Consider the following 20,052-nt stretch of genomic DNA (forward strand, 5'->3'; position numbering starts at 1 on the left):
ACAGATGGATCTCGGAAATCACCGAGTGCCCATTCGTGACGTACAGAAATAATACTTTTTACGTTCAAACCTTTATGACAAATGGAGTTTCGCCAAATATTATTTTCTTTTTACAATCATTTTAAAACTACGATATGTTACTTTGGAAAAATCCGTATGTAACTTTAAAATTATTTCTATTATTGTCAGCGATCCTTAAAATGCTCGTTTGTTTTTTGAAGTTCGCGCAAAGCTACTCGAGGACTATCTGCGCTAGCCGTCCCTAATTTAGCAGTGTAAGATAAGAGGAAAGGCAGCTTGTCGTCACCACCCATCGCCAACTATTTTACCAACGAATAGTGGGATTGACCGTCAAAATATAACGCCCTCACGGCTGAAAAGGCGAGCATGTTTGATGCGACAGGGATGTGAACCCTCAGATTACGAGTCGCACGCCTTAACTCACCTGGCCATGCCGGACCCATTGAAATGCAACATGGTGTCTCAAAGTTATTTCCAATCAGGCCTTGAAATTATCTGCTCAATCTTACGATCACACCCTGAAAAAAAGGGCTGTTCCTTTAATTTCACAAAATCAGTATAACAATATGGAGAAGTCAGTTGACTTTGACGATTATACGTTTCTGAACACAAATTGCCATATTTTAGTGCAGATTTACACGATAGGCTCTGTCTGCAGCAATATTACAATCTCAAAATTTAAACATCTTCCACTTTACTACCTAATCACCAGAGACAACAGTTTTCTCAATGTTCTCCAAATCAGGAAAATGTGTGTGAAATCCGGAAAAGCTAAGTGTTAAGGCTATGCCGGTGCTACATGATTTAATACTAGTTTGTGTATTTCTTTTGTTGAAAGCTCCGCAACGAGCTATTCGTGTTGAGCTCACCACAGGAATCGAAGCGCATTTTTTTTAGCATTGTAAGTCTTCAAACTGAGCCACTAATGACAAGAAACGTATTGAAGGTTCTTACGTAATTATTATTATTGGATAAAGTAAGAAATCGTGTTTTATCTATCAAAACCATTTCTTGCACCTATCAAAATGAAGTAACTTTAAATCTTTCAAAGTTGTAAATAATAAAAGTTGAAGGGTTCCTACACACTGTTTTACTTAAAATTGTATAGAAAAAAATCTATGAATAAATTTACCAATCTTTTAAATATATCTGTGAATTCATTACTAGATAATCTGTATGTAAATATATACTTTTTTATCACAGATGCTCCTTTTAGAAACAAATCAAATTTCTAGAATAGTTCATTTGTATGTTACATTCATATTAAACTTCACATTTAATTTGGTAAAATTTCGTTTGAAAACCACTATTTATTTATTTAATTGGTAAATTAAAGTATTTAATGATGTACCATTCTTACTGACCAAATCAGTCCCTTCCTCCCAATGGTCAAGTGTTATTTTCCTTTTTTTCAATTTGAAATAATTTTGACTTGAACGTTTAAAACACTTACACACACTAAGCAAGTACGTTTTATTTGTCAAATATGAGTCTACAAAATACTGTGTGAAAACTTTACAATATCTGGGAATCTGATGAACTCATTCCACTTTTAAATAAAACATATGAAGGTTGAATTACGTTCACTATTCCTTACAAAGTGATATATAAAAATTACTAATAAATTCATTACAAGTCAGTAAAAGGTAGCTGTTTTCAATCATTTCTTATTACTTTCAAGTGATGTAAAATGGTTCAAATCTGAAATTTCACTTGATTATTCTTATCAATACTTAATATTACCCAAAATATGAGGAATGATGACACTTGCAAACCACCTTTACAGTGGTAGTATTTTATTTAAAAAGTGATGTAAAAATAAACTAACACTAATATTCCTGTAAAGCTACAAACAAGAGCTATATTTCTGCAATAGTCATCCCAATTTTTAATTGACAGACTAGATGAAAGACATGCAGTCAACAATACTCACACTTACAGAATTCACAGTCTGACATGTCAGCCACCAGGGTATGTCCAAGTAATGATTAAAGGTAGAAATATAAGACTGTTATATAAGTGGACGACTTCTATAGTTTATAAATATTTTTTTTTCCAAAGAATTTCACTAAATAAAATACATTTAAAAAGAAAAATAATCCTACTTAAAAAAAAAGATTCTAAATGTGATTTAATATACAGTTTCAGGTCACACCTTTGATAAAAAGAAAAGTCTTACAAACTTAATCAAACATAGCATTCAAATACACCTAAATTTCCAGACATAGATTGTTCATAAAGAAAAAAAAACTTTCATAATCATTACCATATTACAAGCAGTTATCAGACTACTGTAACAGGCATACAAAATAAACTTACATTTATAAATACTATCTAACGTAAGCAGTCTTTAAAACATTCAACCACTGCAAATTTCTTTACAAGTTCTACTACATTAGACATTTCCTTATGACACTTGCATATATTCATATAGGAAGCTTAAATAATTTTTTTGAAATTACTGTCAAAAAGAAGAAATATAAAGTAAGAAGACTCATTGTTTTTATTATTTTGCCAGGTTCAACTCATATACTTGATCAAAAAATCACAGAAACAAACATTTCCTTGGGTCATTTATTGAAAAATTATGACCAAAATATCTAAGACTGCACTTTGACATGATATAATTTATATTTTTTGTTAATATGAGGTTGTATGAATATCATATACAGATAAATAGGCACAAGGAAATAAAACCAGAAAAATAGTTTTCCTTGAAGGGTCTGTTAACTAATTAGTAACAGATCACAAAATTGTCTTGAGAATAAAATTACTGGATTTCTTAAAACTGACTCAAAATACCTTTATTTTTTACATTCTCTGTTGTTACATGCTTAAGTATAAATTTTTCAAGTTTAAAAACATTAATATGTTGTTCTCTATACATCTAATTCAGTCTAATCTACTTTCCCTTCCCAAATGTCCACACGTTGTTTGGCAGCTTTTCTTTTCTTTTCTGTTGAAGAAATAACAAAACCTTTAGAACAAAGCAGTAATAAGTAGTAGTTATTTATCTAAGTAATATTTAAATACATGAAATAAAACAATTAGGTACTACTTGCAAGGATTGGATCTTAAAATAGTACTACAGTGCTACTTCCTAAACTAGGTGCCATAAGTAAGTACACAATACTTCTACTCATTCTACAGATTTGTACAGGGTTCTCAGTCCAAATGTCAATTTTTTTTTTTTTGGTGGGGGGACTTTTATGCTGAGAAAATCTAGAAACACTACATTAAGGTATTCAGATACATATATGAAATAATGATAAATCACATAATCCTAGATGCTCTCATTTCATTAGTTATTTTACTTCTAAATTTTGAAATCCTTACTGACCTACTTACATGCAACAAAATTGTACTGGCACATTGCAGCTTACCCACTGACCACTAGGTTATGTCCAGTCCAACATAAATGATACATTTTACTGGCACATTGCAGCTCAACCACTGATCACTATGCTATATCCAATCAAACAAGAAAATAAATACTAGGCTATGCCAAGATCAACAGTATAGTTAAAGAAAAATTACTGCCACATTACAGCTCAACCTAGCAAGCTTACCATTAAGATATGCCAAGACCAATAGTTAGATAAGGGAAATTTTAATGAAGGTTGACTACAATATTATTCTATTGATTAACAACACAATACTATCTATAAATAATTATTATTTTATTACCTTTGGCTTCTTGTAACTTTGCCTTCTCTAGTTTTGTTGTTCTCTTGAGACCTGGACCTTCAAACCCAAGGCACGGACACGAGACGACGAGCCAGAGCAGCTGACGTAGCTGGTCGTGGTTTTGGGGGTTGCAAGAACTCTGAAAGATAAATCCCCTCCTTTTAATAGTCCACGTGGGTTGTATTATCCATGTCTATAGTCTTTACATATAAACATTTGTATAACATTCTTTGAAACATACATACAAAGAGAAATCTTCATTTGTTTAGTCCTAGATGCTGTTGTTTTTTACGCAAAACATTTTTGTACTTGCTAGGCGACAAATAGCATATAAAATTATATATATATAAAAAAAAGACACAAGTTATGCTGCTTAAAAGACCCCAGAAGATATTGCCAACTCCAGTAATAAGCTATCAGCTAATGATAATAACAAGAGGTAAAGAGAACTACATGCAAACAGGTAATAATGCTGGTATCTCCCAGGAATTTCAAACATGTTAACAGAATGTAAACACAAAAAACAGTCCTTGTAACAATATTCAAGGTATTCTATCTCAATGGCCAAGGGTGCTAAAATATTGATAACAGCAAGAAAAGTTTTGTTTTTGAATTTGAGGCAAAGCTACACAAGGGCTATCTGCACTAGCCATTCCCAATTTAGCAGTGTAAAACTAGAAGGAAGGCAGCTAGTCATCACCACCCACTGCCAACTCTTCGGCTACTCAAATAGTGGAATGACTGTCACATTATAACCCCAAGGCTAAAAGAGTAAGTACATTTGATGTGACTGGAATTCAAACCCATGACCCTCAGATTACAATTCAAGCCCCTTAACCAGCTGGAATGCCAGGCCCAAGAAAAGTTTATTTTCAAATGTTAGACAAAATTCATTCATTTGTTCATCATATTACTATTCAAGTTATTCTTGTTTCATAAGACTAAAGGCAAAAAACTGCTAATGAATATTGTATTCAAACCTGGTCTAACCTACTAAAAAAAACTACTGTGCAGGTCAAAGGGCTAATTGTGTTGTTGATTCTTCAAATAAAAGGAGAAATTTTATCAGTTTTGTCATCACTACTGGACAAGTTTTTCTTCAAAGTCATGATTTAAGCATCAAAGCCTACAGCAAAAACAGTTAGGTATATTGTGCCAAAATCTATGCACAGCTACTAAACAAATTCCTGCATAGGTTGTAGGGCTGCTTTTTTCTAAGGTCTTCTTTGTTACAAACATAAGCCATTCAACCATCACAGAAATGTAGAAGTCACTACAACACTGTCAAAATATTCAGAAATGTTCCATTTTATGCTAGTTGGAAATGCTTTGTTTTATGAACGTGTTGATTTATAAGTGTCTCCAGCCTTACTATTAATGATTATACTTTTACAATCTGCTACAGAACAAATGGCTATGAATATCTTACTGAAAAATGGATAATAATAATAATGAATGCAGTAATGAGTACATCATAGGATAGTTTTAAGGTAATTCATGAGCCTTTGTTCTTTCGCCTGGAAGAATTTCTGCCATAAAAACAAATCTGTTTTGCTAATGTGCATCACTTGGAAAATAATTTGTGCTGCTCACAGTGAATTAAATGGAAACACCATGACAAGAATTCATAATTTCTTGAGTTAGTCATTCTTCACTGTCTCTACGTAGTTTTCTGTGACTATTTAAGTCAGTTTTTTAACACAAGACAACTACTGTAGTATACTTTCCTGTGTTTTATTCTACTGATTTTTGTAATTCCCCGAAACTGTGAGTGTGTATTTTAGTATTAATTTGTTATTGTTATTAATATTTGTTTCACAAGCCTACAACAAAATGGGTTGGGTATTTTACACAAAAACCTAAACAGATATATAATATATGAAACTCTGTAAACATCCATGACCTATTTAAATGTTAATTTCTTTTCACTGGAAGTTGATTTATGTCGCTATACATGCACAACTTATGCAATGTTGCTGTGAGTTTAAACTTGGTGCTTGTTAAACTCATTTTCAAATAAAACCTCAGACATAAAACCATCTGGCACAGAAAATAATGGATGGTTAATAAAAATAACGCCAATGTAGAAATAAACTGCTGAAGAACGTGTAACGTTCATCTGAAAATATACGTACGTACATAGCTCAAAATGTATTCTCCATAAATGGACATAAAAACTTATGATAATTAAAAACTGTTAATTTAAAAAGGGGAATAGAGATTGTCAAAAAAAGTACAGAAGCAAGCTGAATTCAAATACAAAGATTATATTTCCAGACCTAAAGCTAGAGACTCTAAGAAAAATAAGCACACTAATCTGGAAATATGTCCATATTATTTCCAACTGGTGATACTATTTTTATAATCCATAGTTGTAAGTTTGGAAATATAATTTTGATTCAACTTGTTTGTGTAATTCTATTAATTCCTGCCCCCTGTTTATAAATTAACAATTGTTTAATTATATTGTCTTACTGGAAATATATAATTTATTAATTTAACACAATACAATTTCAAGTAATGTTCATTTAAATATGCAGATTTTTTAAGTAAAGGCTTAGGTTATAAATTTAAAAATCTATTTCATCTCACACTCTACGTTCCAAAAATAGTTGCTATGAAAAACAAGTCAAAATTTTGCCTCACATTTGGTAAGAATTCAGTAAACCTTCGTACTTTCAGTTTACCTGATAATCTATATGCCTTATGTTTTGATTCCCTTGTTGCTTCTGATAAGGGTCGCACTTTCAGTAACGGGTTGTGGATGGTAAGGACATCTGATGCTATAGGAAACATGCCACAAAATGTATTAAAGAAAATGCTGTCACCTAACTATTTGAAAAGCAGAAAAAAAATTAAAGTTATACAATCAACAATAACCTCATATAACAATTGACCTACTGCTTGTTTAATTGTTAATTTTACACAGAGCTTGTCAAGGACTATATGCTCTAACTGCCCAAATTTTGAGGTAACAGAATAGAGGAAAGACAGGTAGTCAATACCACCCAATGGCAATCCTCGGGCTTCTCTTTACCATCAAATAATGAAATTGACCATCACATTAAAAAGCACCCAAGGCTAAAAGTGTACATATATATGGTGACAAGAGTTCAATTGCATAGCCCACATATTGTCAATCAAGTACCCTAACCACCACATCTTTTATCTACTATGTAAAAAATAACAACTCTCTCTTCAAAAACAACACTAACCATGTAAAAAATAGATATATTAGTTTAAAATAATTCAAATATTACTGAAAGGAATTTTTTTTATTTTAAACAAAATTGTAAATTATAAACTGTAAAGAAAATGTTCCAGAGAAATTTTTCTATAAATATTTTTAAATAAATAAATTAAACATAATTAACTAATTACCATCTTCTGTTTTTTATACTAGACATTAACAGTGTGAATTCATATTGAATCACTATGTTTTCATCTGTTAATAAACAAAAAGAACTAGTGAAGCCATTCATTATCTCAATATAATACCAGTAAAACACAATAATTCATAATACTAATATGTTATTGATATGTTATTAATTAAAGATCATATAACACACAAAGTCATGGACCTATACAGTTTGGTGCATAAAAGGGGTAGAAAGATGTGTTGTAAAGAAGGGTGTGTAATGATAGTAAGACATTAGTATTAGATTTAGAATTAGTATGGTGTGTAACAACAGTAAGACATTACTATTAAGTTTAGAACTAGAAGGGTGTGTAACAATGGTAAGACATTACTATTAGGTTTAGAACTAGAAGGGTGTGTAACAACAGTAAGACATTAGTATTAGATAAAGAACTAGAAGGGTGTGTAACAATATTAAGACATTACTATTAGATTTGAACCAGAAGGTTGTGTAAAAATAGTAATACATTACTATTAGGTTTAGAACTGTAAGGGTGTGTAACAACAGTAGGACATTACTATTAGGTTTAGAACTAGAAGGGTGTGTAATGATAGTAAGACATTACTATTAGGTTTAGAACTAGAAGGGTGTGTAACGATAGTAAGACATTACTATTAGGTTTAGAACTAGAAGGGTGTGTAATGATAGTAAGACATTACTATTAGGTTTAGAACTAGAAGGGTGTGTAATGATAGTAAGACATTACTATTAGGTTTAGAACTAGAAGGGTGTGTAACGATAGTAAGACATTACTATTAGGTTTAGAACTAGAAGGGTGTGTAATGATAGTAAGTCATTACTATTAGGTTTAATGTTAGAAGAGTGCATAACAATAGTAAGACATTAGTATAAGGTGGAGAATTAGAAAAGTGTGTCACAATAGTAATACATTAATATTAGGTTTAGAACTAGAAAGGTGTGAAACAATAACAACGTATTATTATTAGGTTTAAAGTTAAAAGGGCGTGTAACAATAGTAAGACATTATCAGGTTTAAAGACATTACTATTAGGTTTAGAACTAGGTCTTGGAATAATAGAATTCAAACCACACTATATTCACCATATCCACTGTTCATGACCCCATTTGTTTAATCCAGAGTTCTTCAGACCAGTAAGGTATTGAGTTCCTCCATCACTTATTTGTCCAATATGGCTTGTTTGAGAAATGTATCCCATATGTGTAAGGAGAGCTCATTCTACTTGCAGGTGTGATTCTACAAGTCTACTGACTGTGTTGACACTTACCTACTAAAGTCCTTGCAGATGGAGTTATACAAATACACTACCTGTGTACTCACCTACCAAAGGACTTGCAAACACTCCTAATGCATGAGTGTCATCTACCCACTTTATGTCAAAGTCTTTCAATCTGTAAGAATAAATGTTTACAGTGAATGATTGTTATTTATGTATTACAACTGATGTTCAGAAGAAAGCTTACTTAAACCAGTAAATACATTTAAACTGTTAATTTAATTTAAACAGAGAACATACAACAGTGCCAGAGTTATCTATTCAAAGTTGCAGTGAGATGTAACTAAAGGGACTTATGACTTAATTAACCCTACGTGAATGGCAGTGGTGATTTGTACTTGTACAGTTTCAGTAAAGTTTCACATAGTAATGTTTACACTAGTTCTGAAATTACTAAATGAAACTTTATGGCCCTTAATGGGCATTTAGTAAATGTTACAAGTTTTGCACACACACACACACACACACACAAAGATAAAACAGAAATTTTAATAAAATATTTTTACTGGATATCGGAAAGCTTACTGGGTCAACCTGACTAGTTTAAGAGAATTTTCATGTTAAGAATAAAATAATTTATTTTACAGTTCCATTTTTCTGCTTTTCATATCTGTTTATATAACAACTAAAACCTACAAAATCAATATGAAATCTTTTTTTGCTTTCAGTAAAACTTTCATATTTTATCTGTTGTTTTTCCTATCCTAAAAGTAAGTGTAGTAAGATCAGTGATGTAAGATAAAGTTAAATGTTGAAAAATAGAAAATAATTCTAAGTTACCCCTTTTCTTTCTAAAAGAATTGCATTTTGTAGCAGACCATCACACATTTATTCTTTCAGCCAAAGCTAACAGGTGTTTCAAAAATGGATTCATTTCCTTACACTTAGACCCTCCTAGTTTTCATCAAAAGCCATTCACCACAATTAGACAGGTTTATGTAAACAAAAAATCAAGATATAAGCACAACATGATTGAACTACAAACTCACTTTGAACATCTAGCATATTACAATATTAACTATTATGAGGAATTAAAATAAAAATTCTGATTTAAGTTTTCTTATCAAGCCTAACAATTTTCCAATTTTTCCATTTTAGTTACCTTTATCACAATAAATAAAATATATATAAAAAATAAGAAATATAGTAATGGAGGCTAGAGTTCCCTCCCTTTGTTGTCAGCCAACAGAGACTGTAAGCTTGCTAATTTTGGTAACTGATCCAAAATATGTTTAAATGTTTGTTTTAAAAATGAAATTTAGAACACAAAACATTGCACACAAAACACAGGATGTCATTCTAACTGAGCTACAAATAGGTTATAAAATTATGTCATTCACTGGTAGCTTAATAATAACATTCACATGTAAACAGTCTGAAATGAACTGTATAACAATAATAACCTTTTGAAGATTCTTGCAGGGGACAAAATTTCTTTCTGTTGGTTATGAACATGTCAATGAAGGAAGCATTGGAATAAATCTTGATAGTAGGTGTCACAAATTTTTTTACATTTCACTAATTCGAAAAGGTACATTTATATCCTGACCCATTGATATATACAGTTTGAATTTCTGACTACTTGGCCTCTCTGGTACCTTAAAAGGTAACATTTTGTTAAAAAGCAAAGCTATATTTTCTTTCCAGCTTTGCCCACAGTGTGGAATGAAACCCCAGGTTTTCGTTTTGTAAGTCTTTAAACTTACTGCTGTCCCACCAGGAAAAAGGAAGTGACACAGAAAATAAAAATAATATGAGATGGATGACAAAACAGAGAAGACTAGGAATAACCAAATGGATAATATAAAACTTTAAAATATAAATTACACTTTTTGCTAAATTTATTGCTGAACATTGATAATAAAGTTGTCAAACTAAATTTTTAAAAGGTCATTCCATGTGCACTTTGACCCACTGCCACACACATAAGGTTGACATGTGTTTACTAACTTTTGTACTTACTTTCTGAAAAACTACAAATCCTGGTTTTGTGTCTTTTAAACTCTAATGCTGTTTAAAGGAAGGCTTACCACAAACACACATTTACATGTATGACTCAGTCAAGTCAGGTGATTAAACATTTACACTGTAAGGTTCTCATAAACTACAATTTAATACATAATAGCACAGATTCAAAACTGAGTTTTGACCCTAAATGTACATTATTTGTTGATTTTGAGGAAGGTAATATTATCACAACAAAACTTAGCTTCTCACAATCCACAGAATTTATGATTATCAAACTTTAATGGGGTCATGTGAACGTAAAGTACTCAGATAAAGTAAGTTTAAATATCTGAGTTCTTTGTAAAATCTTACTTATAGGCTGAAAAGGCATTCACTAGATCATGAGTCTTCAATTCTACTGGAAACCCATAAATCTCTATAATGTGTCCAAATTCTGTAAAACAGGGAAAACAACTCATATTTGAAAGATATCAACATGCAAGCAACAAAACAGTATTCAAGCTATTTATTCAAGATACCCAAACTATTAGTTCTCAAACATCTGTAGTTCATTACATCATTGAGATAATAAACATTTTTTGTGAAAACAAACAAACCAAAAGACAGTGCCTTACCTTTCTCTGATTAGCATATATTTAGTTAGCCGACCAGAATTAAAAACAAAATAATTACACAGAAAACACTATGTTCTCAGTGAAACTATTATTAATAGGTACTGATGATATATACAAGTGAAACAACAGTAGTCTAAGTGTATGTGAAATAGTACAGTCCATACCAGTTTACATAAACCAGATTCAGACCACAGAATACAACCCACATGTATATGTGAACCAGACTCAGACCTCAGTATACACCCCATGTGTATAAGTAAACCACAGTGTGTATATACGCACACACACATACAACGTAAAGATTGTACAATTTAATGTTATCACAAAGCTTACTTTCGTCCGTGATATCTGGATCTTGGGGACAGAAAACAGTGTAGTCATGCTTTGGTTGTTGAATCTTGACATTTTCTTTCGATACTCCTAGCTATATTAACAAAGATAATTATCAACAACTCCAAATATTCCACGTTCTTCGATGGTAAATGCAGTTTTACATATCATGACATTGATGTGGATTTACTACCACAACCAACAACAACATACATGAATACTGTACACTAATATACACTCCCATTTAGATATCAAACTGACATAAAGTACTGTACAAAAAACACATCCAATGGAGTAAAAATAATGTTATTTGTTCTTGACATATATCTGTACAGATGAACTGCCTAGGTACAACTTGATAAAAGCAAAACCTGTAGTAATACATCTTTTATAACTGTGTGATGCTATACATTGAAAACTCATCACATTTCACTTTGATAAAATAATTTGTTTTTTAAGTACAAAACTACACAACGGGCTATCTGGACTGTGCCCACCACAGATACCGAAACTTTGAGCCAAGATAGGAGAGGGGCCTTTAACAAAGAAATCAGAAGTTTATTATTCATCATCTTCAACTGTCTTGCATAATAAATTATCTATTACTGTAAATAATTTATTAATAGATGAAGGCACTTTAATGATAATGAGCAGACTCTTGATTTGGCACAATAAATAACTACTTCAGGAGTCCAGATAGTTAAATCAGCGAAGCTAGGTGTAAAAATGTGAGATAACATTTTACACAGTAGCTTTCTCCTTAGCTATGCATCTTTCAAACACTCATTTCTTTTTTTTTGAATACCAATCAAGCATCACTAGACATATTACTTGAACTACAATCACATTATAAACACACCAACAAAAGCACCATTACCAAAGAATTGGTGAATTTTATAAAGCATCTTATCTGTCATTATTACTATAACTACATGTAAATTTTGTTACAGAACAAATTTTAAACACCTCTACTTACTCTTTTGGCAATCTCATGTTTGCAGTATTCTCCATTTTCATCAAAAATTGCTTCCCAAGAATCATCGTCCACTTCTCCACTGGACCTTTTATCATCTCTCTGACTAATTACACAAGGCAATTCTTTAAAACTGGACGTCTTATTCTTAAGTCCCTTTGCATCATTATCTTCCACAACATGTGATTTGTCAACACCTTGTTGTGGACGAATAGAACCGTCTCTTACGTCTTCCAACTCATTGGTACAACCTTCCTCGTTTATACACAAGTTATTACAAGGCACCACATCAGGTTTTTCACTGTTTAAAAGATTTTTAGGGAAATTTCCATCTAAAGTCTTTCTTGACTGACTGTTCTGTACATTGTTACAAGGCATGAACTCTGAAACATTTTCAGTTTGCTGATCACTGGGCAGTTCAAGTGGGTTTTGAATCCCTCTGTTTGCACTTCGTGAAACATCTTCCTCCAAATTTTCTTCACATTTCAACAAACTGGAGCTATCTTTTACATCTTCCTCAACACCTTCTAGAAAAGTTCTACTTTTGCTCAACTGAATATTTTCCAGTTTCCATTCTGTTTTCCTCTTGGGCCTTCCACATTCATCTGCCCTTGAAAAAATATAATCTTCTCCACTACAGATTTCTTTTACCTCAAACAATGTGGTTTCTCCACTGATCGAACTTGTCAATGGAGACTCAGTTCTTGTAGACTTTTCATTTGATTGGTTAGTTATTGCTCCAGTATTTATTAGCGGCATACTCAACTGTCCTTCAAGATCACAAGGAGAAGGCAGCCGACCACTAACACTACACGATTGGCTGGCAACACTGGTACTTGTACAGAAGGATTCAATACTAGAATAACTATCTCCAGCTGTTTGGCAGATTGATGTATAACCGCCAGTAACCGTTACACCACTTTGGGGTGAAAACTCAACAGTTACAGTACCAGTAACACTGCAGTCCACATTACTAATTAAAGAACAAGTTTCCATATCATTAGTATGTGACTGAGGTTTGGCTTTATCCCTACTAGTTTTATGATCACTTGAAAAAAAGGCTGTCTGTCAGAACACAGTTACCTGATTCAGATGAGTGCATGTTTAGATAAACTGATGAGCTCATGGCATTTTCCATCCTGATTTTTTTTTCCTTGTGTTGTTTTACAAAAGAAGGATGAAACAGTTTACTCTCAGTTGAATCTTCTTTATCAGTTCCTGATATATTATCAGTCTGATTAACAGATCTTAGACAAAGTTTCAAATCCTCAGTGACATTCTTATCTGATACGCTGTCCTGACTTTTGGTTACATTCAAAGGTCTACTATCAGAAGTTGCAAGATTGTTTAAGCTTTTCAAATGCTCATCTTTACTTTCTACCTCACCAGTAATTTTCTCAACTCTTGAACTTATAAGTTGAGTGGATAAAGCAGAGTGGACAGCCGTGTCTTGTATGGCAGATGGAGATGCTTTTGTTTCCATGAGACGTCGGGCACGGGGAACATACAACTGCTTATCTGGACGGCGGTTACGAACTCTGAAAATAAAAAATAAAAATGAAGTGGAAAACTTCACTTTTATTAGTAACTAATATCAACAACATAGAATAAGACAGCCTTCAACAAATAAAATCAATACACCACAATATGAGAAACATAAACAGATGTGAAGTACCAGCCTAAAAATATTGAAGTCTTGGCACTCAAACAGGAATGATTTGTTTTCCTGCTAAAAATGCATTTTTTTTTATCTTAGATAACTTGATATATATCTGTTTGAGATACATTTAGACTTGTGTAACACCTGGGCTTGGGATACCTCATCTTTTGACTGGACTACCTATAAACATGATTTCTGATTGGCCAATATTTTATTTAATATTTTGATAGAAATGAGTCTGATTAGAGTACAGATGTTTAAATGACCATGACTTCAATGGCAGCATTTCATTTGATACCTATAAAAATCTACTAAATCATGTTACATCAAACTTGCAAAATCTAAAAAAACCCAACAAAACTTAAAAGGCTATAAATCATAAAGTCATAACATGGGGGGGATTGGAATCGGCACTATTTAGATGACACACAACAGTTGAACTGACAACCAAATTTAAATTTACCTGCAAAGAGAAAGCACTGTATTATACAAATGATAAAACTCCATGTGGGTGAGAAGACATGGCTGATATGGGTAAGAAGTGTTTTAATACAAAACACAACAATTTGACTTCTCTAGGTCATCATCAGGATGTCAGAGAAAGTATAAAATACTCTGTTTGAAAGTGTGCTTCGACAAGAAAACAAATCTTTGCAATACATACATGGTCAAAATATCAGTGACAAAAACTGAAACTATAGAGATTTCCTTGAGTAAGTTCAGATATAAAAGAATTAATGCTACCTTTTACTGTAAAACTATGTTAAAAGTGATGTAGGAAGTTTCCACACACAACTGATTCTAACCAACTTTCTGGTCAGAATGCTTTATTCGTACACAAAAAACTAACAATGACACAGTTTTTAATTAACTTTCAGCTATACAGTACCCATACAAGTCCTTCAGTCCATGACTTTGGTAAATTTTGTTACAATGTTTGAAAAACATTTGATTTATTTTTGAAGAGGAAAATGAAATTCGAAATTAATAATACATTATAGTGAAAATTATCTTTATACCATAGTGTAATTTTAATGGATTCTAGTTTCTGCTGTCTCAGGAAAATTATTTTTTATTATTTTCTGTGGTTCTTGTTCATTCTAACTGGGAAGATTTTAAAGTTTCAACCTATTCTAAGAAAAATAAATTTCATGTGTCAAAAAAGTAGGGACATTTTTAGCTTGTCAACAAGTTGTACATACCGTGTTTTACCATCAACACTCTCATTGCTTCCACTCTTGGCTCTCATGCCATCCCCGGAACTTGCTTCAGTTGATGTCTGTTCTGCCATGGCAGATAGCTCCAAAGTTTGCTCATCTAGATCACTTTAAAAAGTATGTTACAAAGGTATATCAAACAGGAATCACATGTACAGAAGTCTGTATCTCTACTATCATTAAGCCTAATGTTTTCAATTAAATACATTTAAATGGCAAAGTTGTATCCATAACTGGATACTTATCAAACCTGACCTTGTCATCCTGCACATAAGGTTGTTGTAATAAAAATTGTGTTTGCTTGAAAAAGTCATAATTATTTGACTTTCTTTTAACAATATTAGTTTCTTTAACTAGAGGCCATCTGGTCCACCTACACTATCCCATGTTCTGCTAACACCCTACCCCAAACTACTTACATAAATCTCATTCTCTAGAGCCAACCATTATTTTCTCTAAACATAGTTGTGATTAGTGGCATATTATTCTGCAATTGTTGACATATGTTTACTTTAAGCAGAAGATAAACAGTGGTCAGAAATACATTTCATAATTTCACTGCCTCAATCTTTCTTTCACCACAAAAAAGTGTGTGCATGCAGGGTTTGGTTGAAACCTTTGATTAATAAAATTAAGAAATTGGGAAAACTTACACTGTTATTTCACTTAAGTTATTTTCTTTTTCTAATTTCAAGGTTGTTAGTGAAAAAACATAAAGAGTACCAATATATATGTAAAAACGGCTTGTATGGGTAGAGAAGCGAACAACATTTCAACCTTCTTCAGTCATCGTCAGGTTCACAAAGAAAGAATGAGGTAACTGACTGATAGCTGACCGCATGTTTGAAGGTGGTTGTGTAATTGAGTGTAGGAATGTAGAGGGCATGCTTAGATGTTGGATTATATTTATTAATATGGGAATAAAGGTGTTCCTATGTATTGGCTTATTTTGAGCTTGAGTTGCTGTATAAGTAATTCTTCTTTAATTTTGCATTTGTTTATGTTTGTTTGTTTATTTAGTATTTGGGTGTTTTCTATGGTTATGTTGTGCCTATTTGATTTGCAGTATCTACAAGTGGGTTTTCTCATCATTATGGATTAAAGAGTACCAAGCTGTGTATTTTGGTTTAAAAGGTATAAAGTTATTTTAAGAGACATATACATCTGAGAAACTTTCTCACCTGATATACTCATATATAACATAACGTTTTGGAAAAACACTGGACCAACTGTTCAATACTCTAAACTAAATTAAAATAAACAACTTAAATCCAGCCCATATGTTTATCAAGCTTTCTCTTAAACTCACTTAAATTTATTGCTTCCACAACATCTGAAGGCTACCCATTACAAAGGCCAACCATCCTGTTAGAAAATAAAACTGTCTTATCTAAAGATGACTCCTACCCTCTCAAAGTTTGTCTCATAGTCCTACTATTGTCACAGTTAAATATGGAAAAATATGATACATCAACATTATCAATTCCTTTTACAATCTTAGATGCTTTAATTAATTAGATCTACTCTAACTTTCCTTCTTTTAACAGAAAACAATTTCAGAGATTTCAGTCTCTCTTCATATGACAACCCCTCCATCCCAAGCACAATTCTAGTAATCCTTCTCTGAATCATTTCTAAAAATTCAATGTCTTTCATAAGGCAAGGAGTCCTTCTAAATGTGGCCTAACCAGTGACCAGTACAATGTAATTATAACCTCTTTAGACTTGTATTCCATATTTCTGTAGATACAACCTAAAATTCTATTTGTCCTACCACTAGCAACAACACATTGTTTGGATGGCCTTAGAGACTGATCAACCATTACACCAAGATCCTTTCATTTTATAACACTCTTAAGGTTATTCCTATCCAAATTATACTTATAATTAAAATTATAATAACCCACATACATTTATAATTAAAACCAATCTACCATTTATTTGTCCAACTCACTAAATGATCTAAATCCTTTTTTAAGTCAGCATCATCATCTTCACAGCTAGGAAGACCCAAAACCTTAATACCAACAGCATATGTAAGTAACTTATTGTTCATGCATTCATTAACGTCATTGATGTAAATCATACATAGCAAAGGTCCTAACACTAAGCCCTGAGGTACCTCACTTGTGAGATTAATCCAGTTTGACTGAACTGCATTTGTAACAACCATCTGCTTTCTTCCATCCAGTTGATTACTTAATTCATACCCCATATCTATGGAAGTTATGTATTGGTTACTTGTGTATTATATAGTTGGTTAATTCTTTGTGTACTTAGGATCTGGTTTGTTGTTGGTTTTTTTTGCACTAGACACACAAAGTTTGGGAAGTGTAGATATGGAGATTTTTTATTCAGTAGAAGTTTTTACCTGAACTCAGAAGGAACTAAGAATTGAACCAGCACACTTACCATAGAGTTACTTCACCACTACACACCACCGTCCGTCGTTTATCCTCCTCTCCTATCGAAAAACTTTGTAGATGAGAAAAATCTTCTTCCACAATTTTGTGTGTTAAATAACGAAATCTTTTTGGTAATGGAGGAAATAACAGGACACTAGAGAAAGATAAAGTTCAATGCTAAAAATCTCATAATACATCTACCAAACAAACAGACATGCAAATACTCAATACTAAAATGCACTCTTACATTACTGTTAATTATGTGAACAAATAACTGCAACTTATGGATGTACTAATAATTCACTGACACAAAAATAGTGTTATTTAGTGTTGGGAAATCATACTTGTCTGTTATATATTTATTCCTCTGATACACCATTTTCCTTTCAATCTTATATTTGTTAATGGAAGAATTTAAAATACTGCTTAGTAATAAAAACTATAAATTCACCTTAAAAAAATTTAGAAATATAAATATATGCTATAATTTTATAGACCATAGAAAATTGATTCTCATGAAATAAAAAGTAACACATATTACAGTAACATTCTTATATACAAAGAATATTAAGTAACTACTAGAAGTCTGCTTAAAGAATATTAATGACAAAGGGTGATATCTTGGGCTACCAGATTCCCATTGTCAATCACAAGGACATTTTTTTTCCACATGGAACAATACTGTAACAGCTGTTAAACAAGTTACAGTAACATACTCTTTAACTAAACACCCAATATTTATTGCATTGCCTCTTAAAATTACTGACAAACAAAAATTGTTAGAACTTATCAAGTTACTAGAAATAAAAAATGTGCTTATGTTGTCATAAACATACTAAATGGAAACATGTTCTTTTATTTTGTAACTGAGTAGGTCTTCACATTCTAATTCCAAAGGTTTCCAAATAATAGATATGGAAAGAACACTGTACTCTGTGATTTGTCTTTGTCAAGTGACTCTCCAAGTAAAGTTTAAAAGTTTTATATAACAAGAAATTATACATATAAAATTCCCTTTACAGTACAGAGGATTTGGGAGAATTTAATACTTTTACTGTTTCTGATTAGAACAGAACAATAAGAATGCTATAAACTGGGACAACTGGTAACCCTGGTCATACCTACATTGGAACCCCAATCTGTTTAATGTGATGTAAGTAAAAAACGAGGCAAATTTACATAAGATAATATAACGATTGTAAGTAAAAACATGACAACAAAAGAACGTTCGTAATCGAGGTCATTCATAAAAATATAGATTAGGAACTGAAAAATATATACACAATAAATAAAACCTCTATATGTTAAACTACTGTAATGTTTATTCCAAAATTTTGTGATTACCTTGAAACTTGTAGGTTAAAAAATGTATAATTCAGACTTAATACTATTAATAGCAGGTACTGTGCCTCAAATAATTTTGGGCTAGTTTCCATACACTTATGTTAATTGTTAAGGTAACAATAACAAAATTTATTCTCAAGACGTCTCACACGTGTGTTAAAACTATCATTAAAATATAGTACAGAACAACGTTTTGACCTTCTTTGGTTAACTGAAGATGACCTAAGAGGGTCAAAACGTTGTTCTGTACTTTATTTTAATGATAGTTTTAATACACGTACCAGCCGTCATGAGAACACATTTTTACTTAAGTTGGTTCTCATCCTCACGGAGTAACAACAAAATATTCCAGTTAAATATTTTACTTATTAACATACCTGTTACGGCTGGAATCAACAAAAGTCAAGACTGCATGCGGAAAATTTTCATTCGCACGTTCGCGTCTGTTATATTTCTCAATCCTCTTAAAATCTGAAAGCTGAATTCGTTTAAAATCTTCGTTAGGCTTAGCTTCGCTAGTGAAGATTTCAATGTCTTCAACAACATATTCCACAAACGCACGATCTTCGTGGTTAGACAGGTATTTCCCGCACAAATATACAGCCAGTGTAGCTTTTAAAATAAACAACGAACTGTTTACAAGAAGAAATAATGATTTAATAAATTGGTTTTAAATAACAATGACTTTTTTAAATTATAAAACTTAACAAGAGGATAATTTATTAATGCCTATTGTTTACTATTGCTCGTACTACAACTAGATAACAGTTAACATCACGCGAACTTGTTGTACCCATAGTTTCTCGAGGGGTACGTTCTTCATGCTACGGTTAGTTACAAGTGAGGGCCTGGCATGGCCGAGCGCGTAAGGCGTGCGACTCGTAATCCGAATGTTAATACTTCGTGATGACGAGAAGCCCACTTGTAGAGAAATATATATATGTAAAAACGGCTGGTATGGATAGGGAAAGCTCTATGTAGAGGAGGGAACAACGTTTCGATCTACCTGACGATGACCAAAGAGGGTTGAAACGTTGTCCGTTTCTCTACATAGAGCTATCTCTACTCATACTATCCGTTTTTACATATAAAGAAGTATTAACATCATATTTATATCCACGAGTTAGGATAAAAGTATGACTACTTTCTAGACAAAAA

At 32.1% G+C, this 20,052-nt stretch overlaps 1 protein-coding gene and 1 pseudogene across 2 annotated transcripts; both read right to left on the reverse strand.

The window, feature by feature from the left end:
• Positions 1-1,480: 1,480 nt before the first annotated feature.
• Positions 1,481-13,264, reverse strand: LOC143253831 (uncharacterized; annotated as a pseudogene). Its single transcript, XR_013029858.1, has 7 exons — positions 12,272-13,264; positions 11,299-11,389; positions 10,703-10,784; positions 8,428-8,498; positions 6,396-6,491; positions 3,709-3,847; positions 1,481-2,977 (listed from the first exon to the last, which is right to left on the reverse strand). The product of XR_013029858.1 is annotated as an uncharacterized LOC143253831 (transcript).
• A 49-nt stretch (positions 13,265-13,313) lies between these two features.
• On the reverse strand, positions 13,314-19,741 carry LOC143253832 (uncharacterized). Its single transcript, XM_076508254.1, has 4 exons — positions 19,272-19,741; positions 17,558-17,704; positions 15,131-15,253; positions 13,314-13,806 (listed from the first exon to the last, which is right to left on the reverse strand). Exons 3-4 carry the CDS (start codon positions 15,217-15,219, stop codon positions 13,314-13,316), a joined length of 582 nt encoding a protein of 193 aa, XP_076364369.1. The 5' UTR covers positions 15,220-15,253; positions 17,558-17,704; positions 19,272-19,741.
• Between the last annotated feature and the right edge of the window lie 311 nt (positions 19,742-20,052).

Source organism: Tachypleus tridentatus, chromosome 6 (assembly GCF_004210375.1).
Source record: "Tachypleus tridentatus isolate NWPU-2018 chromosome 6, ASM421037v1, whole genome shotgun sequence".
Lineage (NCBI taxonomy): Eukaryota > Metazoa > Arthropoda > Merostomata > Xiphosura > Limulidae > Tachypleus > Tachypleus tridentatus.

Coding starts and splice junctions, on each gene's coding strand:
- LOC143253832 (XM_076508254.1), bottom strand. CDS start 15,219: ATGGCAGAACAGACATCAACTGAAGCAAGTTCCGGGGATGGCATGAGA. Junction 13,807..15,130: donor AGTGTTGATGGTAAAACACG/GTATGTACAACT, acceptor TTTTATTTTCAG/AGTTCGTAACCGCCGTCCAG.